Raw genomic sequence first — 26066 nt, 5'->3', positions numbered from 1 at the left:
AGAGAGCCTGATGCGGGGCTCGATCCCAGGACCCCGGGATCATGACCCGAGCTGAAGGCAGAGGCTTTAACCCACTGAGCCACCCAGGCGCCCCTTCTTGTGTTCCTTTTTAACTTCCAAAAACACTTCTTTCCCAGAAGGCCCCCCCAGCAGACTTCCTCTTGTGTCTTCCTGGTCAGAATTAGGCCCCATCTCCCCCGAGGGGTGTCAGGAATTTGGGAGCAGCCTCGCAGGACAGCTCTGCTCAGTCTTTCACAAGACTGGATGTGAAGGCTGGATGGGGCGGGGGGAACTGCTTCCAAGGTGGCTCATTCCTATGGCTGTTGGCAGGAGACCTCGGTTCCATAGGCTTCTGTAGGGGCTGCTTGAGCGCCTTCATGGCACAGCAGCTGGCTTTTCCCGGAACGAGTGATCCAAGAGACCAAGACAAGCTTTTGTGACCCGGCCTCAGAGGCCACACACTGTCTTTCCTGCCATATTATTTAGGTCACACTGGTGGGCCCTGACTGGGTGTGAGAGAGGATGACAGCACGTGAATACAGGTGGTGATGGTCACTGGGCCATCCTGGAGATGGGCTGCGACATGGCCCCGTGCTGTCTGCATGGCAGCTGTCTTCTGATTGGTGGTCATGTACGCCTCACAGCCCCGCTCTAGAGTCAGACCTTCCTCTCAATCATACCGTTTAAGTGTGGGCGAAATCCATCTAGCTGTCCCCATGGGATGAGGCGAGAGCAGCCTCAACCTTGATCTTCCTTGTCTAGATTAGGAGCGGGGAAGACCTGGGCTCAGAGGGAGGAATTATTAGTCATCACCCACAACCACAAAATGTGTGGCAGTTCGAAAAATTACCATCCTGTGGCCCAGTATCTGCCAGATGGTAGGTGCTCGTGTCCGGGGACATGTCGATGGTCTTTGCCAGAGGCTCTCCCAGGTAGATGAAATTCAGACCAGATAGAGGTACCACCACTCAGGGGCAGCCTGGGCTTGTGTACACTGGGATGGGACCCTGAGATTCTGGGACCAGGGCAGTGCTTCTGGAAGAACATCCTGCTGGTCACCGGAGGTGGGCCCAGTTCCCTCTTGTATATTTCCAGTGCCGTAGCTGCCACTTGCTAAGGGCACACGTCTGGTGCTCCCAGTAGCATTGTCCTCATTAGACAGATGTCTCCTTGCTGGGGGTTGGCTGGTGCCTCTTCCCCACGCCCTCACTGCCAGTGGGTGCCCTTGGAGCGGGTATGCAGAGCCGTGTGAGAAAACTGGCCAGGAGAGGGCAGCAGAGCTCGCCTCACGTGGCTCTAGGCCCAGATGCCATCCTGCTTTTTTCTCAAGGCCCCAACAGAGCCGTTCTCTGCTTCTGAACCGTTTTGATCCCTTCTGATGGTATCTTTTTAATGCCAGCAGATTCCCTTAAACCCTCCTGCTCTATGGTAATGTGTCTACTTTTAGTGTTTCTAAATAGAGAAACGTGTCCTAGCCAGAAGAGATTCCAAATGTCGTAAAACTTCACACTGGCCCTTCATTAGTTTAAGTGGCCTTTAATAGTAACAACCAGCCTCACTGCTGAGCACTTGTTAGGTGTAGGCCCTGCCCCCTGCGGTCATCTCGGGGATTCCTAGCAGCTGTGAACTGGGAATTGTTATCTCCATTTTACAGACGAAGGCTCAGAGGCTTAGAAATATTAGAACCCAGCACACAGCTACAAAGTGGCAGGACAGACGACAAGCCCAGGTCTGGTATTGTCAGGACCCTTTCTTCTATTTGTTCTGGGATAGTCTTGCCTCCCCTTCCTTCCCGCATTCGCCACTGGGAATGAACCACTGGCTTAAGGTTCAAGGGGGAAAATATTTTTTTCATTTTTTGCAGAAGTCTATTAGGATTCAGGAAGCTGGGTGGGGGGAGTCCTGCCCTATGGGTTTGTAACCTGTTTTTGGTACTCCTTTTGTTTTAGCACACCAATGACTTTGCCCTGTACACAGAAGCCATCAAGTTTTTCAATCATCCTGAAAGCATGGTTAGAATTGCTGTAAGAACCATAACTTTGAATGTCTACAAAGGTAAGCTTCCTTGGGCGCTCATACCTCATCTGTTTCTAACTTGACGGCTGGGATTTGCTGTCATGAGTCTGTATACACAGTTCTCCGGTGGTGGCCAGGAGCTCATGTATGACAGCTGGGGTTGCATGTCTCATGAAAGACTTACAGTCATGGAACATTTAACAGGCCCCTTCCGTGAAGTTTTGTGCCACTTCCTTTGCCTGCACTCAGTTCTGCATGTTGAAGTCTCCGTACAGACACACAGTAGTAGTAAGGTCCTAAGAAAGGCACATGTGGGACTCCAAGCAGCCATGTGATACTTAGATAAAGCCTAGTTGTCTTCTAAATGTTATATTTACATTTTTGTGTTGCAGGCTGTAAAATGTACTTAAATACAGCCGGGGGTTATGGGATCTTTAAATAATGTATAGAAGTATTTCATGTCATGAACGGCAGAGGGCAGCATTGTCTTCTCAATTGCAAAGCCCAGCAAATTCCCCTTTTGTCAAGATGTACTTAGTTCCCAAAACTTTGCCTCCAGGAGAAAACTCTTGCACTGGTTCCCGCCCATCTTGGCACAAAGACTGGCTGGACACAAGTTTCCTGGCCTGGAACTGCCCTCCGAGGGCATGCCTTCTCTCTGACACTGGGGTTATTCCCTCTGGAGTCACCGCACTGGAGCCCGGACCCTATATTCTCAAGGACTAAAGGGTTTTGACCTTCACGGGTTATGAGTCATGATGTTATTACTTGAGATGACCCTAACTGGGGTGAGGGGAACTCCTCAGGGACTCACTCCAGCCTGGTTCTGGGATTGCTTTAAATTGAGGAGCCTAAGAGCCTGGTGGACTCCCCGCCCCCCCCCCCACCCTGCATGCCTAGGGTCGCAAACTGAGGGCTGGAGAGCTGGATCGAGCCCTCAGATGTGTTTTGATTAGCTTGGGTATTCCTTGAAAAGATACAGAGTTGTCATTATTTAAACACGGGGAGATCTTGGGTCACTTTCTGAATTTCTGACTTGAAAGTAGAGACTTGGCTGCTCTGGGCCCACAGTCTTGTAGGGCAGTGGTGGGCCCGCACTGAGAAACAGCGCCTCTCCCTGGTGCTGAGGCCCAGGCTCCCTAGTTCACAAGCGGGGGAGGGTCGCCCGGCCTCACTCACTGAGTCACCAGCCCACCCAGCGGGCTGCTGAGTCTGTGCCCTGGTCTGAGCCCCAGTTCTGCCGCTCCTGCTCGCTCCTTTCTCTTGTTTTCTTCCAGCCCGTATCTTTAGATGCCTCCTGCCCTAGCCCTCTGTCCTTCTGAGCAGCTGTCTCACCATCCCAGTTCCTAACCCTGTTAACTGTTGTCTGTTTTTTGCCTTTCCTTCAATGACGATTCCCGTGTTCCTTATTCCAGTGTCATGTAAGTTATTAACTTCTGGTTTTCCGCTTTCTTAACTTATCCTTACATGTAAATAAAGGAAACTTGCCTGAGAATGGCGTAGTTTCCATTGTACTATAAATGCACTGCTGATAAGTGGGCTTTCTGATTGCACTATTAATGTTTAGCCCAATTAATTCATTTTATTAACTATAAAAATAGCATAAGAACTGCCTTGATGTGTATGGTTTCACGAATACGATAACCATTTTTCAAGTGTTCCCAGGAAAGACAGAAAAGGTTCAGATTATAGCAGAGAGCTTTTTCATTGTGGTTTTGGTGTTTTTTTTGTTTTTTTTTTTTTTAATCTCCCCCAGTTATTTTTGGTAGCTTGACTTTTTTTCCCCCCCTCCTTCTTCTTTTGTGGATTTTCTCAGTGGATAACCAGGCCATGCTGCATTATATCCGAGATAAAACTGCTGTTCCTTACTTCTCCAATTTGGTCTGGTTCATCGGGAGCCACGTGATCGAACTTGATAACTGTGTGCAGACCGATGAGGAGTAAGTAACCGCCTCGGGGCAGGGGGGTCAGCTGGGCTTCCCAGGCAGAGGGAGGAGTTCGGGGAGAATTCCATTTTCATTGAGGAAAAATAGAACACTAACGCAGAACCCCCCTGTGCATCGGCACAATGTGGACTTTTGTCCTCTGAACGGTTCCACCCACCTGTCTGCTTTTTATAACTGTGGAAAGTTAGTAACGACTCTCATACCTCCTGGCGGGGAAGAGGGTCACTAACCTCACACCCGTAAATGGGGCGCCAGGCAGCTGGTAAAAAGAGTGAGGTGATCCGCCACCTGGTGAGCGGATAAACACAATGGAGCATCTGCATACAGTGGGATAGTAGTCCGCAGTAAAAAGAAACAGAGTGCCGACCCATGGCACACTGTCCTTGGACCTTGAGAGCATGATGCTCAGCGAAGGAAGCCAGATGCAAAGGCCCACGCTCTGTGTGACCCCATTTTACATGAAATGCCCAGAACAGGCAGGTCTGGAGAGACTAAGCACAGACTAGTGGTTTCCCAGGGCTGCAGGAGGGCGTGTGTTGGGGGGAAAGGGGAATACGGGGCCGTTTGGGGAGGAGGGGCTAAAAATATTCTAAAGTGGATCGGGAGGAGGGTTGGACAACTCCATGAATGTACTAACAACCATGAAATTGTACCCGTTAAGTGGGTGAATTTTACGGTATGGGAATTATATCTCAGTGAAGCTGTTTAAAAAAGGCAAACAACACAGCAGATTAAGATGTTGATTTGGGCCCAGAATGATGAATCCAAGATTCGTCAGAGCAAGATTCCTCCAAGTCGGCACTATTCATCTTTGGAACTAGGGAATTCTGGGTTCTGGGGGGCCCATCCTGGGCCCTGTAGGAGGTTTGGCAGCATTGTTGGTCCCCCCCACTAGATACCAGCGGTGCCCGTCTTCCAGTGGTCCCCAGACATCACCAGATGTCTCCTTTGAGGCGAAATCGCCATCCGCGGAAAACCACTGCCCCAGAGTGACAGCTGAGTGGAGCCCTGGTGAGAGGCTCCCCTGGGCTGGCTTGGGATGATAAGGGCATCCAGGAAAGGGGTCTCCTGGGGGACGGGGCTGAAGCCATAGAATATGAGCACTGACACTGGGAAGGAAGCAAGGATAGGTGGGCGGCACATCCAGTAGGGCGTTTGGGAAAACTGGAACCTTCATGGAGATGAGTAGTCCTGGATGGGACACATAAAGTGGCACTGGATTCCAGAAAAGGCAAAAAGTTATTCCAGGAAGGAAGCGGACTCCTCATCGTCTGTGTGGCCCTCCGGTGAATGGTTGGGATGATGTCAACACCGACTGCTGGTGACTGTGGCGGGGAGGGGCGGAGGGAACGCCTAGGGTTCCGGCAGAACAGGAGGTCGTTACACGATATCTAAAGGGCTCTATTTGAAAATAGATGACCTTGCAGATTTTCTAGAGGTTATTGGGGTGGGGAACTGTCCACAGAAACAACTCAAAAGTTAAAAGCTGCCTTCTCTGGAGAGCAGGCGGGGGGGTGGGGGGAGGCTGGGCCAGGGATGTTGTGTTTTATCATCAGTTTTTCGATACCCTTTAACTTTTAAACCCATCTGCATATATTTTAATATATAATAAATATGTATATTTCATATATACTTTTAATATATAATTAGTATGTAATGATTTAAAAAGTGAAGTGTGTGGGGCGCCTGGGTGGCTCAGTGGGTTAGGCCGCTGCCTTCGGCTCAGGTCATGATCCCAGGGTCCTGGGATCAAGTCCCACATCGGGCTCTCTGCTCAGCAGGGAGCCTGCTTCCCTTCCTCTCTCTCTGCCGGCCTCTCTGCCTACTTAGGATCTCTGTCTGTCAAATAAATAAATAAAATTAAAAAAAAATTAAAAAAAAATAAAAAGTGAAGTGTGTGAACTATCTTGCTGAAGAAAAACTTCCACAGTATTTAATTAAAATTAAATGGAGGAAAAGGTTACAGAAGGTTATAGTCTCAGGTAGGTGGTGGGCTTATAGGTACTCACCATACTGTTAGCCTTTACATGTATTTGCTCTGTATATTCATTAAATAGCTTTTTAGAGTATAATAAGAATTTTTAAAAATTATGTGAAAGAGGGATGCCTGGGTGGCTCGCTGGGTTAAAGTCTCTGCCTTCAGCTCAGGTCATAGTCCCAGGGTCCCAGGATCGAGCCCCACGTCGGGCTTTCTGCTCAGTGGGGAGCCTGCTTCCCCCTCTCTCTCTGCCTGCCTTTCCGCCTGCTTGAGATCTCTGTCAAATAAATAAATAAAATCTTAAAAAAAGAATTATGTGAAAGAAACAAAATCCTATTTTTACTTAAAAAAAAAAAACCCACATATGGTTAGAAGGATAGATACATCCTTCCTGCATTTAGATGTGGTTATAGGGGGACATAGAGATAGGAATAAGAAAACAGACTGTAGGGACACAAGTCCCAAAGTGTTGTCTCTTAGTGGTTGGACAGGAGACCTTGATGTCTTTTGCTTTTTCTTCTTTAATTTCTTGTGTTCCAAAATGACCATCTATTACTTGAGGAATAATTGTAATACACACAAAATGTCTTATCGCAGCTGCATGCTCCTTGCAAGAGACATGACTCCGGGGATAGTGCAGGTGTGCCTCCTGGCTGTTTTTGGGGTTCTGTCCTTGGAAAGTGTGACGCTGATGAGCTGTGGGGCCCAAGCAGCGTGCTTGTTGTTTTACTGGAAGGAGACAGATACCACCTAGGGCCTGGGGTCAAGTGTCACATCGTAGTGCTGTCCCTCCCCAACCCGCACCCCCCCCACCCCCCACCCCCCTGCCATATGCTTGGGGCCAGGGGGTTGGATGTGGTCGCTGAGGCCTGCTTTTCTCTTTGGTAGCCCTCTGGAACATTTTAATCAGCGAGGATTTATTGCTCCAATAATACTCCTTATCTTGGGAGGCGTGGGATCTTGCCATATTGACTAGTGGTCACTCTTGTGGAATGGCTTGCTCAGGCAGCTGGGTTTTGCTTTACTTACCCATTTTGTTTTGGGCTGTGGTGGTGGTGGGTGAGTTGTCGTGAGCCCCCCCCCCCCAAGAGGGTGGGGGGACTCCAGGAGTCCCCTGCAGTCGATTACAGTTTACCTGCCCGTTTTCCCTTTGTGTATGCCGCCAGTGGGGCCAGTGTAAGGGTCCCTCGAGCCGGTTTGCTGGGTGAATATTTGTTGTGCAAATGAAACACTCCCACTGACCTAAGTCCCAGGGCAAGGCCCAAAGGCTCTGTGCTTTGGCTTCCAGGCTAAGGGCTGTCCTTCTTCTTGGCAGACACCGGAACCGGGGGAAGCTGAGTGACCTGGTGGCCGAGCACCTGGACCACCTGCACTATCTCAACGACATCCTGATCATCAACTGCGAGTTCCTCAATGACGTGCTCACGGACCATCTGCTGAACAGGCTCTTCCTGCCCCTCTACGTGTACTCGCTGGAGAACCAGGACACGGTGCGTCTGGGCGCCTGGTCCCCACCGTGCCTGCGGGCTGCAGGCTGACTTCAGAAGGGGAAGAACGGTCCCCTTGAAGAGGACCAAGCTTTGCTAAGGGACCAAGGCTTTGAGCCTGAGATGCCTTTCAAAGTGCACTGGTTTTTCTTTCCTTTTATGTCCTGGGGGTGGAGGGGGAGGTGGAGAGAGGGAAGCCTGGGAGGAAATACCCGTGCAGGGGAGCGGAGCAGTGAAAGTGAATGAGGAGAGAACATTGACACCAGAAGGAAACGGGAAACCTCTATGAATTTAGGATTTTGGTTTCTCTGCATCCTTCACTTGAGGTATTCTCATTCCCGGTGATTCTTTCTGATAGTCACCAGAGTGAAGGTCTGCAGGTCTGAAGGTCTGCAGAAGGTCCTGGTGGCCACAGAACTTGCACAGAATGGATGGGAAGGGAGGGGCTGCACTTCGGCAAAGATCCCAGAGCAGTGACTGTCCACAGTTAGGCTCAGAATCCCGTGTGGAGGTTGTAATGCACATCCTTGGGGGCCTGCTCTCTGTCTCAGGGATTTTGGCTCAGTGGATCTGTCGTGGACCACCAGTCTGCAACTTTAACCTGTCCCCCAGGTGGCTCTGAGCTGGCCATTCTCAGATCCCACTGTGAGAATTTCTGCCCAGTCCTTCCCAGGGTTACGGGGCAGAGACCTCAGCAGGAGGCAGGACAGGGCCTGTTGGCTCTTGTGCGGGGGCGGGAGAGTGGTGGTGGGGGTTCCAGTCTCTGCAAATGTGCCCCAGGGGGTTGTAGCTTTGTTTTTGGAGATGGAACATGGAGATTCTTTCTAAAAACCAGTAAATAGGAGAAAATTGCAGCTCTAACTAGATCTGCCAGAGGCAGTTCTGGGAGGCAGAGGGAAAGCATGGAACTTGGAGATTTCAGACCTGGGTGTAGATGCTGCTTCTTCCCTTTCCTCCCTCTGTGGCCTCGGCCAAGGGAGCTAACCTGCCTGAACCACAGCAGGGCCCTGAAGACCCTCGCGGGGTTGACACAGGATGGGGCACGCCGCGTTTGCCTGCAAACCAGGGGCTTTTCTGTGGCCAGAGTACCCCAAGCCCTCCTTGCCCATTTTGAAAGCTCTTCCTGAGAAGAGGCCTCTCCGCGGAGCAGCGGGCTCTGTGCCGCAGCCGGGGGACATTCTCATTCCTGGTAATTTAAGGAGCTAGTTCATCTCTTGGACTCAGCCTCTAATCCGTGACTAATGCTGAAGGATTTCTCAGGTGGAAAAACAGAGGCCGGGAGAGATGGTATTAGATGGGCTTAGATTGCGAATTTATTTTGCGAGTGGTCTTCCCACAAGTACCAGGAAAGAACAGCCGTGGGGGCGTGGGGGATGTCGGGGACAGGGCGTCTCGCCTTCAGACAGGTAGCTTTTAGCTTCCTGTGTTTCGTGCTGCTCGTGTGTGTGACGTGGACTTCTCTCCGTCTCTTTCCCCTAACCCTCCCCAGGGAGGAGAACGCCCGAAGATCAGCCTGCCGGTTTCTCTCTATCTCCTGTCGCAGGTATGGTTATTCCTCTGTGTGTGTCCCCAGCCACGCTGGGGGGTCTCTCGGAGGACCAGGCCGCGTCACCCCATCTTCCTTCTGTGTCCCCCATCTTGAAGTAAAACAACGATAAGGAGAAGGCGGGTGGGGGGGTTTCTATTTTCCAGACTCTCAGTAGCGGGGCTGGTATCTTCTTCGTGGTAGTGGGTGGAAATTGGAAGAAAGATAGAAAGTGAATCAAACCTGGCCCTTGCGTGCTTGGTTTTTACTGTGGGGACTGAGGTTTTCAAACAACCAAGGAGTGTTCTAAATACCCCGGAAATGTGGACGGCGTGGGTCTTATTCACGGCATTTTTGAAACAAGTGCCCGACCGTAAGACCTGGTGTGTGTATCCCTGCAGCAGCCTTGCTCTAAGAAACTTCCACTATGAGGCTGTTTTTAAAGACTTGTGTCATGGTTGCAGTTCCCAGATTACCTTCTGGAAGGTACCTTCTAGCAGCCTCCATTCCCAGATTTGCATCTTGAGCCAATTTGTCTGCTCCCCCTCCTTAAACAAGCGTGTTTCCTTCTCATAATTATGTAATATTTACAAGAAGGGAAAAACTCCATGGTGACCCAGTTACATAACTTGAAAAATATTTTTATTACAAGCCGTCCAGACTTTCGGGCCATCTCATTAGACTGTCAAGTAGTCGAACGTTTGACCAGAGCTCTGTTCCCACTTCTACAGCGACCCGCTGGCTTTGCCGAGAGAATGGCCTTCTGGCTTGGTCCCTGGGCCATTTGGAGACGGACGCAGGGCCGGGAAGAGTCGCAGCCCTGGCCTCTCCGTGCTGGCTAAGCCAGCCGGGGTCCACACGTGGCCTACTGCTTGCTCCCCCTTGGAGTCTCGTTCCGGGGGCTCTGTCTGCCCGGAGCCCTGCATCGATGCCCACTCCTTCTGAATGCCCCTCTGTGCGGCCAAGCGCAGCACAAACTCCAGCTTCCCTGGCACCCTTGTCCGCCGCCTTGTTACAGATCTGCCCGAACCTCCTGCTTGGGATTCTGGGAGGCTGGGCAGCCAGATGCTCAGCCACAGGAATCCCGAGGAGAACACTCCCAGGACCCCGTAGCTGTTCGGGCGCTGCTCGGGCAGCGTCCCATCTGAGGAGCGTGGGCTCAGGCCATGCCCTTTCTCTGCGAAGCCCCTGGTTCCTGTACCTTGCAGAAGGCGTAACGGCTCGCGCGCCGGATCACAAAAAGCAGAGTGTGCGATTCAGCACCCTCAGCTGAAGTGACAGGGCCCACCCTCCCCTGCATTTTCAGTTAGCTTTTTCATAGCAATGCCCCCAAATGTGTGAAAACCTTGAATTCAGGTAGAAATCTCATGTCTTTGGTCTCTACGTCAGAGCATCCTTACAAATTATTTGATAAGTACAGCTACAAAACCAAGAAAATTCATGTTTACCATGTTAATTTAGTGTGACCGGGGATGCTGTCCTTGGAGAAGTCTCCCTCTTACTCCCGTCCCCCAGGCACCCGGTCCCATTCCGCAGTTGCAGCAGCGTTTCAGTGTCTGGCAAGGCTTTCTCTCCCTCCGTCTCTTTCTTTCTTTCTTTCTTTCTTTCTCCTTTTTCCTCTTTCTTTCTTTCTCTTTCTAACAATGTTTATGTTTGTAATAAATTCTTTAAGTTAAAAAGTTCAAACAGGTGAAAACCGAGTTTCCTTCCTACTTTTTGCTTCTGATTTCTGTCCCCAGGGACAAGTACAGTTACAGGGTTTTCCTGTGCCCTTCCAGAGACATTGCCTGTGGAGGCGGGGAGGTTCTCAACTGGGGGTGATTTTGCCTCCCCCACCCCAGGGATGTTTGGCAACATCTGGAGACATTTCTGGTTGGGAAGAGGCCAGAGAGGTTGCCAAACATCCTCCAATGCACAGGACAGCCCCCCTGCAACTCCCCCCCCCCCCCCCCCGGCACAAAGAATATGGCCGGATACTAGTGCCGGGGTTTAGAAATCCTATTCCGTGTGTATGTAAGCAGATGCAAATGTGCACACACACCCTTTTTCTGTAAAATGGTGGGTATGTCCCAAGCTGTGCTGCACCACTGGTGTGGTCTTTGTATTTTAAACAAAGTAGCAGGTGTGTCTGAGCCAGCTTCGAGTACCCCGATTCCCAAAGCCGTTCTGCTGAAGGTTAGGCAATAGGGTGGGGTAGTAGGGCCATCCCAGACAGCCCCGCCCCTGCTGATTTTGCCTGCTGGCACAACTAGGCCCGACTCTGGCTTGTGCGGCTTTCCTTCCCCGCAGCGTCCACACCTACCAACGCTGCCATGGCATCTCGGGGGTCGGAGCTCATTCCAGTGATGGGATCTCTGGGCAGCTGACCCTTTGCCAAGTCCTTGATTGGAACAAGACTCGCCGGCCCTTTCTTCCCGTATAACTGAAATGTTGGGCCGGTGCCTTCCAGTCTTAGCGTAATCAAATTTGACACTAAAATGCCTGTGGAGAGGAAGGAGTGTGCTGGTTTGGCTGCTGCTTTCCCACGTTGCTCCGCTTCAGCCGGATTTGGCATCCCCCGGCCGTGAGGGACAGTCTTGCTTTAATGCACTTCCTTCCGCTGGGAAGCAGCCAGCCAAATAGGCAACAGTCCGAACGAAGGAGGGGCCGACCCTGGAAGGAGAGAGGCCTGGCTGCTTTTGCCTAAATGGGACCCATTCTTTGGATTTTGCTTCATGGGGAACGCTGCTTAACACAGGGATGAAGTAGCCCAACCTAGTTGTTTCTGATCCAGGAAGGAAGAGGTAGATAGGGCGCAGGCTTTAATGCAAATCCTATGTCTCCTTTCTCACCAGGTCTTCCTAATTATACATCACGCACCCTTGGTGAACTCATTAGCTGACGTCATTCTGAATGGTGATCTGTCTGAGATGTACGCTAAGACCGAACAGGATGTTCAGAGAAGTGTAAGTCGTTAGCGTCGGGACTGTTCCTAGACCTTGATAAGAAGCTGCTGCCTGTTTTGCTCACCCGTGTGTTTCTCTAAAACCAGAAACCAACCTTCTGCCTCTGTGGCAGTGATGATGTGTAAGCTAGTCGGGGATTCAAGGAACCTAATCAGTCTTTAAATGTGTACCCAGGAAATCTTGGGTTGTGGAACTGATTATCACATGTTATTGAACAGGAAATCGTACCGCTCTGGGCCCACAGTTACGTATCTGTGAGACGCTGTTACTGGGACGGAATGAGAGGGTACCTTGTCTAAGACACAAATACCTACAGAGACTGGACAGAGAACACCTGTGCGTGATACGAGAGAGCAGTAGGGGAGGGTGGGGACTGGGGCAGATTGGAGAGCATATACGTCCTTAGTCAGCGGCTGCTGTTCCAGCTCTACCTGCAGTTCAGTAGGAATATGGATGCAGCAGTGCCCGCTTTCCTTATGATTGCAAAGAAGCTGGAAAAATCTGCGTTTGGACGCAGACACTCCCACCTTTTAAACGATCACTCCCAGCTGTGGCCTCAACAGAGCGTGTCTGTGGTTTGTGTGTATTGGTGCATTTTGTGCTCTGCTAAAGGAAGACTCCCGAGATCGGTATCACGATTTCTTCCAGGGTTTTCCTAGCGTGGCCCGTGTGTACTTGCCTGTCATCCCTCCTACCATCTTGCTCCTATGTCCTGAGCTCCAGGGTTCCTCGGGTACTGGTCCATCTTGCTTTTTCCCCAGCAAGCCCCTTGTCCCTGTGCCTTTTCCATACCTGCACCCTGGAATGCCCTTGCGTTGCTCCTCGTTCCCTCTCCTTGAAGCAGCTTTAGGCAGCTCTGGCAGGCACCTTGTCTCCCCATATCTGTTGCAGCTGGGATTTGGCCTGTGTATCTGAGACGAGCACAGTATTTCACAAAAAGGCAGTTTCGTGAGCACTCTGTGTCTTCAACTGGTTTCTGGGCCAGTAGGCACAAAGGTAACAGGGCTAGGTTTGCCCTTGGGCAGTTGACTCTGTTGCCATACCTGAGCTAGGAGGCCGGTGGATTGTGGTCCCATAGCCTGAAACGCCGGGAACGCCCAGAGTGCAGTGACGAGAGTCCTTGCCGTGCTGGTTTTTCTGGTGTGCGGTGGCTCGGCCGGGCCATTTTGCTGTTTAAGGGAGTCACAGAGCCTCTGAAAACGTTCCCAGAAACTTTCTGTCCTTGTTGGTGGTGGCACTAGTTCAGCTGAATTGAATGGGGCCATTTCATGGCCCCTGTCTGGCCTATCCCTCCTTTGATTCATTCAACGAGTGTTTATTAAGCCCTTTCTTTGGATCAGGCACCGTGTTAGCACTGCGGACATCCTAAATAGTCTGTCTTGTTGGAGCTTTAGAGTCCAGTGGTTGAGACCGATGTTGATCAGACAGACCAAGAAATGCACTCTCTGCAGTCTTACAAGTGCTCTAAAGGGAAGGAGTCACTTTTGGCAAGAGGATGCGGAACCTAGGGGTGACAGGGGTGATGAGTATTGAACCGGGAAGGACTCCCCTCAGGGCTCGTGCCTGGACACCATAGCGAAAACGTGGAACTGACTTGGTGTTCATGGAGCCGGAGATGTTTCTCTGCAACTTTCTTAAATTCCGGCTTGCTGACTGAATGCCCGTGGTGCTGCGCTGACTCTGCAGAGTCCCCGGGGCCTCCCGGGCAGAGCTGCTGAGGGCTTGCCCGCGGCTCCCTTCAAACACAGTGTTTCACCCCATTTAGAAAGCAGGGAGGGCTGGTCCTTACCCCGAAGGGCCGTCGGTGAGGACGGGAGGGAACTATATTGGAAGTGTACCTGATGGGTCCAGCCTAGCCCTCAGAGCTGTTTGGTTTGGTGTTCGAAGTATTTAAAAGAAAATTTTATGAACGACCAACTCTAACATTTAGGAAGTTGCATGTAACAATGCAGATTTCAGGATTGCGTTGAACAGTCAGCAGGCCTGGTCCCCATTACACACGTGTTTCGGCAGTAGGCTTCTCCACTGCAGCCCCCACCATCAGATGAGGCATGTGTTTGCCATCGGACGTGCCCACTCCCCACGCCGCCTCTGCAGACCCGTACGGCATTAACATTGGTAGCAAGCTGGGATGTGCTGAATCCCTTTGGACTTTCTTTGGTCGCCACTCAGGCTTTGTCCCAGAATGTCTTCCTGTAAGACATTTGGTGCCAAAGTCCGAGTTGGTGTTCAGAGAGATGACGCAGAGATCTTTGGGGTGCTGGGGTTTGCAGGGTTTTTCATTGCGACTGAGGGGCATGCAGTTGTGAGAAATAATCATACCCTTGCCCTGGTCATCCCCCAGGGGTCACATCTTGCACAACTCTGGTACCCTGTCACAGCGGGATACTGGTCTCCATGCTTGGGGTTTGCAATTTGAGCAAAAGCAGATTACACAAAGTTCCTGGTGACCGCTCAGCTTGGGATACCCACTTTGGTCGAACCCTCTAATGAGAGGGAGCATTTAGGAGATGTGTTCTTTCTCTCGCCCGCCTCCTTTGGGGATGAGGCTCCTGCCTCCATTGTGATAGGCACACAACGGCTCGCCGCAGTGGATGCCTGAACCAAAAATGAGATTGTTTTGAGTGTGAAAGGAATTGCCAGCCCAAGTGAAAGTGTTAGCTTTCTGCTTCCGGCTATCGCCTTTCCCTGGGCGCAGAATCGAACTTTGTTGTGTTCCGATGACTGCACTTGAAACTTGGGCAGAGTGGAGGTGAACCCCATTTATGACTTGTTTGACAGTAGTCCTGGTAAGATTCACCTTCTTTCCCTCTGAGCAAGAACGGTCTCCTATTGTTTCCTGCCTAACTCGGATGTGGTTTGATCATGCTTGTTTTAAGCTTCTTGATCTTTTTTAACCTACTTTCTCCTTCCCGTAATTTGTAGATAAGTTACTGGTATTGCTTCATTTTTACCAGCAGACCTTTCACAAAACCAAACCAAAATTGAAGAGAGAGAAGCAGAGGGAAGAGCAGAGTTATTTGAAAAGTCTATAATTTAGGGTGAAATTTAAAACACATGAGCATGTTTAGGTAAATGTCAAATTGAAATTCATCTGTGCATTAAAATCATATGGTTCCTGCTAAGGGCCAGTTCTTGCTATAATTCTAATGCAGAGCAGATCCTGTTTCTTGTCGAGGGAAATAGAGTAGGAACACTAATCCTGAAACTGCTAACGTCTCGTTATTTTTGCAACATGAAAATATAGATGAGATGATGGGATATGCATCGTTGCCTACAGGTGCCTTTTGTTTTTTTTGTTTTTTTGTTTTTTGTTTTTTTTTTTGTTTTTTGAGGGCCTATTTTCATCTTCTGCTTCTGTGGAATAGTTTCCTTCATTTTGTATTCATTCAGTCCATGTCTGCATAATAAAGACACAACCCCCAGCCTTGTTGGGCTTCCCGTGCCCCGCCAGCGGATGAGGCCATGTCCTGGAGATGCTGGCATCACCTGGGCCATCATGGGCTTGCCGGAGTTGCTCATGGGCACTCGCTACAAGAACAAGCCACTCGATGAGTGAACCGGGCATGGGGTCACATGGGCTCTCTTGATGTTCTTAATGACTCTCAAAACAGAAATAGCTTCAGAGCCTGACCCTCACATGCCACCTTCTCTTTGCTCCGCGGCGGGCTTGGAGGGGGAAGTGTTAGAGCGGGTTGCTTTGGGTACTGTTCTGCTTCCCATCTTAAGGGACAGTCTAGTGGAGTGGACTCTGGAGTCAGGCTGCCCGGGCCCCCCAAATTCTGGCTTCTGCTCTCACCAGGTGCGTCCCAGGGCAAGTTAGTCCACCTCCCCAGGCCTCCGTTTCCTCCCTTCTCCAATTAGAATAATGGACACGGGCCTGCAGAGAGGATTAAATGCAGGGTAAAGTGCTTCTCCTGAAGGTTAGTGCCCATCAAGCCCTGAATATTAGATGTTGACGTTACAATGATCTTAGTTTCTGAAGGTACGCAGCAATCCTGTGTCTCCTGCTCGGGACCTCCCTTCTTGGGATGATGAGGGTAGAGGCACACTTACAGCACCCCTCAGGGGGGCGCCTTGTGACCAGACATGGAGGCACCAAGGGCCAGGTGTGGGCAACAGCAATGACAAATAGCGCACTGTTGCCGTTTGGTGGCAGGGAGCTGAGCTCTTTGCACTCGTGGACCTGCAACTTAGCCAGCCCCAGATTCGCTCTCTGGAAAGTGCAAAGGCTTAACCAGCTTAGGTGTGTTCCTGTGGTTGGCTGGCTATGAATTCAGGATGGGGACTGAGAATCCTGGGGGCAGAAGAGACTCATTTGTCCCAAAGCGAGGATGTCGACCACCCCTCTGTAGGAACCAGTTCAGCCTGTTGGAATGGTTTCCCTATGATTCCCTGGGGATCCCAAGAGTGCATGACGGCACCCCTAAACATTAGCCTCTGTGTCCTCTCTGCATGACACCTGTCTTTCCTGGGAGCTGGGTCTGTTGCCAGCCAAATCCTCCTCTGGTCCTGGCCTGTGGAGCCGGCAGCCGAGAACCCAGCAGCCCGACACTTCTGCTTCCGTGTGTACAGAAGCAGAGCACTTGTCATTGTCTTAGGTCCCCTGGCCACTGCTGCAGGACTGTCTCTGCCAACCAGGCTCGAACCAGACGGCAGCTGAGCCTCCTGCGTATTGAATGCAGCACGCAGAGTAGCCTTCTCTGCAGCCCGAGTTAGAGCTCCCCTGAGTCTTTCAGTGACCCTGACCTTACTCGTGATCCCTGGCTAATCAATTCTGCTTCTGAAGCACGCACATTCCTCTTCCTGAAAGTGGTAAGAGGCTTCTGGGAGAGGGTTGATGAGGCACACTGATGGAAAAAATAGACCACCATAAATCAAGGGCCTTCATTGGCACAGATACAAACATTCCCACAAAAGAATTTGAACTCATTGTGTCTTCTCCTTTTCTTACGGGGCCATTGTGGTCTGTCCTGTAATCCCTGAATGGAATGCTCGGTCCCAGTCACCACCATGGCCTGCGGAAGGTTGGAGTGTGGCGGTGCTGACTCACGCCTAAGAGGATGTGACAGAATCAGAGAACCCAGAGTGTGGCTCCTTCCACTTAGCGAGTGGGGCGCTGTGGATGAGAGACCTCTTAGAACGGTCACCTCTTCCTTTCTCCTGGGCAGGTAGGACTGGACAATTGACAGAAGTCCCATAGCTTGGATGCTCATGGTGGGAGAGCCTTTAGCAGGGCTGAGGGTGACTTCACCTGAGGGCCAGGGAGGCCATTCCTGGTCCAGTGAGCCCGAGAAGGGCCAGGGGTTCTTGGAATGGCCATATGTTGGAGGAGACAACAGGGAAAAGCAGAGTGGGCAAATTGGGGTGCAGTGGGCGTGGAGAAGATTTTATGGCTATGACCCTTGGTGGCTTTTCTGCAATTGCTGGGCAGCATGACACAGAGCAGGCTGGGGTGGACCCACTGCTGGAGACTGCTTGCTCCTTCATGTGAGATATTCTCATCTTCCCCTCTTTCCCCCGGTGTTGAATGGGGACCATCTAGTCTGCGTTGAGCCGTTGGTGAATTCTTCCAGGTTTCTGTGAAAAGTTGGAAAATTGGGGGTGGGGACAGAAAAATGAGGCACCCACTGCTTCTGGCACCTCTGCCCTGGGACTTGGTTGGTTTTTAATCAGCCGCCTGGCCCCTGTGGGCGTTTGTGTTTTTTAACGAGATTCTGAGTTTTTTGAAGCTTTTTCAGAATTACTTATTCATCTACTTAACAAATAATTATTGGACAGGTGCCACATACTTTTACAGGCACCATAGTACAGTAGGGAACTAATAAGGCCCCAGACCTGCTGGAGCTTCCAGGAGCTTCTGTCTTAATGGGAAGAGAGAGAGCAACAACAAAACTGTTAGTAAACATTGTTGCATGTTAGAATGCAAGAAGTGCTTTAGAAAAGCAACAGTAGTAAATTAGAGAAGGGAGAGAGGGCAGCACTAAAAGGCTTGAGAGGGGTGCAGTTCTCCACAGAGTGGCCAAGGTAGGGCTCATTGGGAAGATGACAGTTGAGCATAGATGTGAAGAAGATGAGGAAGTGAGTCTTGTAGATTTCTGCAGGAAGAGCGCTTTGGCTGGAAAGAGCAGTCAGTGCAAAGGCCCTGAGGCAGGAATGTGCCTGGTGTGTCAGGAACAGCAAGGAGCCGCGTGGCAAGGCATAGTAGTAGGGTGAGGTCAGGGAGGCATCAAGCCTTTGAGGCATATGGTGCCTTGGGAGCCATTGGGAGACTCCGGAGTTTAGATTAGGAAAAATGGGACCATCGTAACCTTTGTGGCCCCAGGTTTTAGCATGGCTCCTGCAGTAAACATCACTTGTCTTGAAATAGTGAATCTCTATGAGGGAATTGAGTACCTTGTCTATAACGAGCCAAGGAGATCCAGTCTTGGTCCGTGCCAGGGTCTTGCCACCGGGAAACTTGGTTTTGCTCAGGGTGCTTTGTCTGACAGGAGGCTGGGGGGCCACACACGGGTGACAAAAGGGCCACTTTGTTCACTTCCCTCTCCGATGCCCCAGCGGTTTAATGACTGGGCAGGAGGGGAGTGGTGTGAATCAACTCATTGTCCAGCTGAAGACCCCAAACGAGGCAGGTGGGCATAACTCGAATCCTGGGAGACAGTCGGTGGGGTTTTCCCAGGGAGTTCAGAGTTCCTGGCTGTCCTGTGATTGAGTACTCCCTGACCACTTGCTGTGATGCTGTAACCTTACCCCAGGGGACCCTGCTGGAAACCTCCAGCTTCATGAACAAAATGAAGGGAAAAGAAGGCTTCGGGGCTTTATTGGCTCACACGGTATTGCCCTGGTCCCACTACTGCGATGGGTCATTCTGCAGTAAGAGCAGTGCCCCTCTGTTGAGCCCTTCCTGCGTGCCAGGCTGGCTGGCTTGCTCACCCCACTTCCCCCTCCCACATGTGTTTCTGGAGCACCCACACATTCCAGACAGGCACTGGGCTGGCCTTGGGATACAGGACGAACGAGACAGACGAGGTCCCTGTCTTGACATTCTGGTAGGGGGAAGCATAGTAAATAAGCATGTCGACCCAGATTGAAGATTTGAATCTGGGAAAAAACAAACCAGCTTTGAGAGAAGGTGAGGGAAGGCTTCCCGGAGGAGGTCGCCTTATTGGGTTGGGAGACTGAAAGATGCAGAGCTGAGCTGGGGGTGGCGAGGGCCGAGGGCAGGTTGTGATGGGCCAGGTGTGGAAAATGGTCAGTCAGCATCTTGGTGGGATCGGAACAGGAACCCCTGTGCAAGAAATACCGGGTCAGTAGGAGAGGAGGCGGCGTTTCTCATCTTGTTCATCGCCTTTGACGTCTCCTTTTAGGCTCCTGAGAGCCCAGAGAGTGGCGTGGTATTATCGTCCCATTCCGCGCATGAGCAAGCCGACACCCCCAGAGCTTAGGTGATCATCCTGTCCTCCCCTGGCACCAGGGGATTGCAGGCGTCCAGCCCCAGATGCGCAGTGCTGCCTCTGATTCATGCCCTCCGTCACCGTCTGCAGCGACAGTCACTCACAGTTCAGCATGACATGTGGGCTTCTGAGCCAAATGTTTAGGGTAACTGGGAGCTCCCACTATCCCACAGCTCCTTCTTCCTAGAGAATAAGTTCCAGTAAAACACTCTTCCTAAAGAAATACCCCATAGGCGTTTGGTGTGTTGTCACTGACTGAGCGAGTGAGTTTTATTTTGCATGAGCTGTGAACACGCCTCTTCCCTCATAAGCATCTTGCAGTTAATTTCTCCCCCAGCACTCATTAGCTGTTGGTCGAACGCCAGGCACAGCACTGGAGGGGCAGACCAGCAGCACTAGGCGTGGAGGGGGAGAAGGCAGGGCGGGGGGGAGATGAGGCTGGTGTCTCCCGGGCCTGGCCGCACCCAGAGTTGCTTCCTGGGCCGTCCCAGCCCCATCTTGCTGCTACCTGCTGCGTCTCACCTGGGCACGCTGCCCGGCGCGGGTACAGTACAAGTCCTCGGAGCCCCGAGAGCGTTCTGGTGCCAGGTCAGTGGGCATCTCTCTGGTTTTGGCCTCTGCAGCTGTAACAGTCCCTGATAATTGGCCAATTCATGGAGAAGAATGCCACGCTCCTCTTGTTCATGGAACTGGCCTCTTACGTCTTCACGTTTTTCCTGATGGGTTTTATTTTCTCCCTTACATTCGGCAGTGCTGTCCACTTGCCTCACGGACATGGTTGTGCATTCTGGACATGCGCGGCCTCAGTTCCGCAGCCCCACGTTACTAGGGGTCTGTCCTGTGGTGTGCGCACCCGGGACCAGCCTAGCCCTTATGCCCTCTGATGTTTGCTTGCTGGTCCCCACCTTGTGGAGCCAGAAGAGGTTCACTCTGCAGTGGCTATGTGCCGAGCTTCCCTTCACGGCCGTTTGCAAAGCCAAGTGCTGTTGGTTATGGTTGGTGTGGTCCTGGGTCACCATCACCCCCTGTGACATTCGGAGCCCTGTGTGTACGAGGCAGACTGGGGAATAATCACACATGGTGGGCGGCTGTCATGATGGTCAGGTCAGGAGGCTGCCTCGTGAGTGCTATGTCAACCCTCCCTGAGCTTTCAGGGCGCGTGTCCCCCTGCTGCTCTGATTAGCGTGACTGGGGCCTGGCCAGGTCCTTACATTTGCCCTGTGGGAGGCCAGCTCCACCTTGGCAGACTTGCCAGGTGCTTGTTGAAGGGGATGGGTGCTGGAGCGGTGCTGCAGAATCGCCAGGCCCCTGGGCACTGAAGCCAGACTCCCTAGATCCAAATCCTGGCTCTGTCTTCGGCTCTGCCTTTGCCGAGCGGGTGACCTTGGGCCAGTCCTTTGCCCTCTGCAGCACCCTCTCCTCCCTAGTCAGCTGTTGGAGGATAACGCGAGTCCGTATATGTAACGTGCTCACAGCGGCAGCAGTGGGTACACTTCCGTTGCCCACGGAACCTTAGTGATAGTCGTTAGTACCTGGAAACAGGTAACAAGGAGATGTGCTACATTCTGGCACTGGCCTGTGGGGATAGTGCTGCTACGAGGCCCATTTGGTGCCTGTGGGAACCGAGGCCCTGGGAGGAGGTGGGGAGCAGTGGGACACTGGGCCTGGGCTCTGGCGGCTCCAGCGTCCCCACCGGTCCCAGCCTGCCTTGGTGCTTTTCCTGGCCGTTCCCACTGAACCACTGAATAGGTAGAAAGAAAGCCTCTCTGCAGGTTGGATCTACCAGGTACAGAGGCAGAGGTACCCCAAGAGCTCTTCCCAGGCCATGGGCACCATGAAGTCCATCAAGAGCCCGGGGGCTGGAGGGGCCGCCCAGCGGGCCCAGCTCCACCGCCTGACTTCCGGTGTGCCTGCTGCTCCCTGGGGAAGCTGGCCAAGCATGTCACCAGGCGTCCCAGCTCCAGTGGCCCTGGCCTTTACAGAAATAAAGGGTGAATGGCCAGAGCTCTGAGCTGGCCTTGCTACTATTCTCCTCTTCTCCCAATCTTCTTCTGGTGAACTCCGGCTACCATTCAAAACTTGGACCAGTCATTTCTTTCTCCGTGAAGCCCTCCTGCACTTCCCCCTTGCCTCTGCCTCCCCTGGCTGGCATAGTTCCCCACTCCTTCCTCCGTGCCCCCAGTGTCCACATGGACACACGGCAGAGCACTGCCCGCTCCTGGCTGGGCTTTGGGCTCTGCACAGGCAGCCCCAGGACAGCCGCGCTCCTGGTGTTTGGTCTGGCTCCGTGAGGGAGGTCAGAGGTCAGTCCCCTGGTGATGGCTGTGACTCCAGCTTCCAGACTTGGTCTGAATTGTTCCTAGTTTGTATTTAGGGCATTAGGACAATGAGAGTTCCTTGAAAAGTCTGTAGGTGAATGTTGTTTTTTTTTTAAATTTTCTATTTTTTATTAACATATAGTGTATTGTTTGCCCCAGGGGTAGAAAGAAAGACTTACACACTTCACAGCACTCACCATAGCACATACCCTCCCCAATGTCCATAACCCAACCACCCTCTCCCTACCCCCTCCCCCTGGCAACCCTCAGTTTGTTTTGTGAGATTAAGACTCTCTTACGGTTTGTTTCCCTCCTCATCCCATCTTGTTTCATTTTTTCCTTCCCTACCCCCCAAACCCCTCATGTTGCATCTCAACTTCCTCATATCAGGAAGATCATATGATAATTCTCTTTCTCTGATTGACTTAGTTTGCTCAGCATAATACCCTCTAGTTCCATCCACATTGTTGCAAATGGCAAGATTTCATTTCTTTTGATGGCTGCATAGTGTTCCACTGTGTATATATACCACATCTTCTTTATCCATTCACCTGTTGATGGACATCTAGGTTCTCTCCGTAGTTCGGCTATTGTGGGCATTGCTGCTATAAACATTCGGGTGCACGTGCCCCTTTGGATCACTACATTTGTATCTTTAGGGTAAATACCCAGTAATGCGATTGCTGGGTCCCAGGGTAGCTCTATTTTCAAATTTTTGAGGAGCCTCCATACTGTTTTCCAGAGTGGCTACATCAGATTGGAATCCCACCAACAGTGTAGGAGGGTTCTGCTTACTCCACATCCTCACCAGCATCTGTCGTTTCCTGACTTGTTAATTTTAGCCATTCTGACTGACGTGAGGTGGTATCTCATTGTGGTTTTTGTCTGTATTTCCCTGATGCCGAGTGATGTGGAGCACTTTTTCACATGTCTGTTGGCCATCTGGATGTCTTTTTTGCAGAAATGTCTGTTCATGTCCTCTGCCCATTTCTTGATTGGATTATTTGTTCTTTGGGTGTTGAGTTTGATAAGTTATTTATAGATTCTGGTTACTAGCTCTTTATCTGATATGTCATTTGCGAATATCTTCTCCCATTCTGTCAGTTATTTTTTGGTTTTGTTGACTGTTTCCTTTGCTGTGCAAAAGTTTTGATCTTGATGAAGTCCCGATGGTTCATTTTTGCCCTTGCTTCCCTTGCCTTTGGCGATGTTTCTAGGAAGAAGTTGCTGTGGCTGAGGCCGAAGAGGTTGCTGCCCATGTTCTTCTCAAGGATTTTGATGGATTCCTCTCTCACATTGAGGTCCTTCAACCATTTTGAGTCTATTTTCGTGTGTGGTATAAGTAAATGGTCCAGTTTCATTCTTCTGCACGTGGCTATCCAGTTCTCCTGACACCATTTGTTGAAAAGACTGTCTTTTTCCCATTGGACATTCTTTCCTGCTTTGTCAAAGTTTAGTTGACCATAGAGTTGAGGGTCTATTTCTGGGCTCTCTATTCTGTTTCATTGATCTGTGTCTATTTTTGTGCCAGTACCATACTGTCTTGATGATGACAGCTTTGTAACAGAGCTTGAAGTCTGGAATTGTGATGCCACCATCTTTTTCTGGCTTTCTTTTTCATCATTCCTCTGGCTATTTGGGGTCTTTTCTGGTTCCATATAAATTTTAGGATTATTTGTTCCATTTCTTTGAAAAGAAAATGATGATATTTTGATAGGGATCACATTAAACATGTAGATTGCTTTAGGTAGCATAGACATTTTCACAATATTTGTTCTTCCAATCCATGAGCATGGGACATTCTTCCATTTCTTTGTGTCTTCCTTAATTTCTTTCATGAGTACTTTATAGTTTTCTGAGTACAGATTCTTTGCCTCCTTGGTTAGATTTATTCCTAGGTATCTTATGGTTTTGGGTGCAGTTGTAAATGGGATTGACTCCTTAATTTCTCTTTCTTCTTTCATGTTGTTGGTGTATATAAATGCAACTGATTTCTGTGCATTGATTTTATATCCTGACACTTTACTGAATTCCTGTACAAGTTCTAGCAGATTAGGAGTGGAGTCTTTTGGGTTTTCCACATAAAGTATCATATCATCTGCAAAGAGTGAGAGTTTGACTTCTTCTTTGCCGATTTGGATGCCTTTAATTTCTTTTTGTTGTCTGATTGCTGAGGCTAGGCCTTCTAGTACTCTGTTGAATAGCAGTGGTGATAGTGGACATCCCTGCTGTGTTCCTGACCTTAGTGGAAAAACTCTCAGTTTTTCTCCATTGAGAATGATATTCCCTGTGGGTTTTCATAGATGGGTTTGATGATACTGAGGTATGTGCCCTCTATCCCTATACTGTGAAGGGTTTTGATCAAGAAAGGATGCTGTACTTTGTCAAATGCTTTTTCAGCATCTATTGAGAGGATCATATGGTTCTTGTTCTTTCGTTTATTAATGTATCACATTGATTTGTGGATGTTGAACCAACCTTGCAGCCCTGGAATAAATCCCACTTGGTCGTGGTGAATAATCCTTTTAATGTTCTGTTGGATCCTATTGGCTAGCATTTTGGTAAGAATTTTCACATCTGTGTTCATCAAGGATATCGGTCTGTAATTCTCTTTTTTGATGGTTTGGGGATCAAGGTAATGTTGGCCTCATAAAATGAGTTTGGAAGTTTTCTTTCCATTTCTATATTTTGGAACATTTTCAGGAGAATAGGTATTAATTCTTCTTTAAATACTTGGTAGAATTCCCTGAGAAGCCGTCTGGCCCTGGGCTCTTGTTTGTTGGGAGATTTTTGATGACTGCTTCAATCTCCTTACTGGTTATGGGTCTGTTCAGGTTTCCTATTTCTTCCTGGTTCAGTTTTGGTAGTTTATACGTCCCTAGGAATGCATCCATTTCTTCCAGATTGTCAAATTGGCTGGTGTATAGTTGCTTATAATATGTTCTTATAGTTATTTGTATTTCTTTGGTGCTGGTTGTGATCTCTCCTCTTTCATTCATGATTTTATTTATTTGGGTCCTTTCTCTTTTCTTTTTGGTAAGTCTGGCCAGGGGTTTATCAATCTTATTAATTCTTTCAAAGAACCAGCTTCCTAGTTTTGTTCTACTGTTTTGTTTTTGGTTGGTTTTTTTGTTTCTTTGTTTCTATTTCATTGATTTCTGCTCTGATCTTTATTATTTCTCTTCTCCTGCTGGGTTTAGGCTTTCTTTGCTGTTCTTTCTCTAGCTCCTTTAGGTGTAGGGTTAGGTTGTGTATTTGAGACCTTTCTTGTTTCTTGAGAAAGGCTATATATTATAAAGTATTGCTATATATTTTCCTCTCAGGACTGCCTTTGCTGTGTCCCACAGATTTTGAACAGTTGTGTTTTCATTATCATTTGTTTCCATGAGTTTTTTCAATTCTTCTTTAATTTCTTTGTTGACTCATTTTTTAGTAGGATGCTCTTAGCCTCCATGTATTTGGATTCTTTCCAACTTATCTCTTGTGATTGAATTCTAGCTTCAGAGCATTGTGGTCTGAAAAAATGCAGGGAATGATCCCAGTCTTTTGGTACTGCTTGAGACCTGATTTGTGACCCAGGATGTGATCTGTTCTGGAGAATGTTCCATGTGCACTAGAGAAGAATGTGTATTCTGTTGCTTTGGGATGGAATGTTCTGACTATATCTGTGATGTCCATCTGGTCCAGTGTGTCATTTAAGGCCTTTATTTTCTTGTTGATCTTTTGCTTGGATGATCTGTCCATTTCAGTGATGGGAGTGTTAAAGTCCCCTACGATTATTGTATTATTGTTGATGTGTTTCTTTGATTTTGTTATTAACTGGTTTATATAGTTGGCTGCTCCCACGTTAGGGGCATAGATATTTAAAATTGTTAGATCTTCTTGTTGGACAGATCCTTTGAGTATGATATAGTGTCCTTCCTCATCTCTTATTATAGTCTTTGGCTTAAAATCTAATTGATCTGATATAAGGATTGCCACTCCTGCTTTCTTCTGATGTCCATTAGCATGGTAAATTCTTTTCCACCCCCTCACTTTAAATCTCGAGGTGTCTTCGGGTTTAAAATGCGTTTCTTGTAGGCAACATATAGATGGGTTTTGTTTTTTTATCCATTCTGATACCCTGTGTCTTTTGATTGGGGCATTTAGCCCATTAACATTCAGGGTAACTATTGAGAGATATGATTTTAGTGCCATTGTATTGCCTGTAAGGTGACTGTTATTGTATATTGTTTCTGTTCCTTTCTGATCTACTACTTTTAGGGTCTCTCTTTGCTTAGAGGACCCCTTTCAATATTTCCTGTAGAGCTGGTTTGGTGTTTGCAAATTCTTTCAGTTTTTGTTTGTCCTGGAAGCTTTTAATCTCTCCTTTTATTTTCAATGATAGCCTAGCTGGG

General features: G+C 49.6%; 1 protein-coding gene across 5 annotated transcripts in view; it reads left to right on the top strand.

Annotated features, from left to right (window-relative positions):
- LOC111155983 (C-type lectin domain containing 16A) overlaps nucleotides 1-26066 on the top strand; it is a 207482-nt gene that overhangs the window by 23128 nt on the left and 158288 nt on the right. For 4 of the 5 annotated variants that reach the window (XM_022516482.1, XM_022516484.1, XM_022516481.1 and 1 more), the window contains exons 5-9: nucleotides 1950-2055; nucleotides 3833-3956; nucleotides 7256-7430; nucleotides 8917-8970; nucleotides 11787-11897. In XM_022516482.1, coding sequence (XP_022372190.1) covers nucleotides 1950-2055; nucleotides 3833-3956; nucleotides 7256-7430; nucleotides 8917-8970; nucleotides 11787-11897 — 570 coding nt within the window. Of the gene's footprint in view, nucleotides 1-1949; nucleotides 2056-3431; nucleotides 3438-3832; nucleotides 3957-7255; nucleotides 7431-8916; nucleotides 8971-11786; nucleotides 11898-12460; nucleotides 12464-26066 lie in introns of all 5 variants that reach the window. The other variant, XM_022516483.1, reaches the window with a different exon arrangement.

This window comes from Enhydra lutris, unplaced genomic scaffold (genome assembly GCF_002288905.1).
Source record: "Enhydra lutris kenyoni isolate GAN:26980312 unplaced genomic scaffold, ASM228890v2 scaffoldscaffold45, whole genome shotgun sequence".
Taxonomy (NCBI): domain Eukaryota; kingdom Metazoa; phylum Chordata; class Mammalia; order Carnivora; family Mustelidae; genus Enhydra; species Enhydra lutris.
Note: the sequence above shows the minus strand (reverse complement) of the source record. Positions and strands in the feature narration are given on the sequence as shown.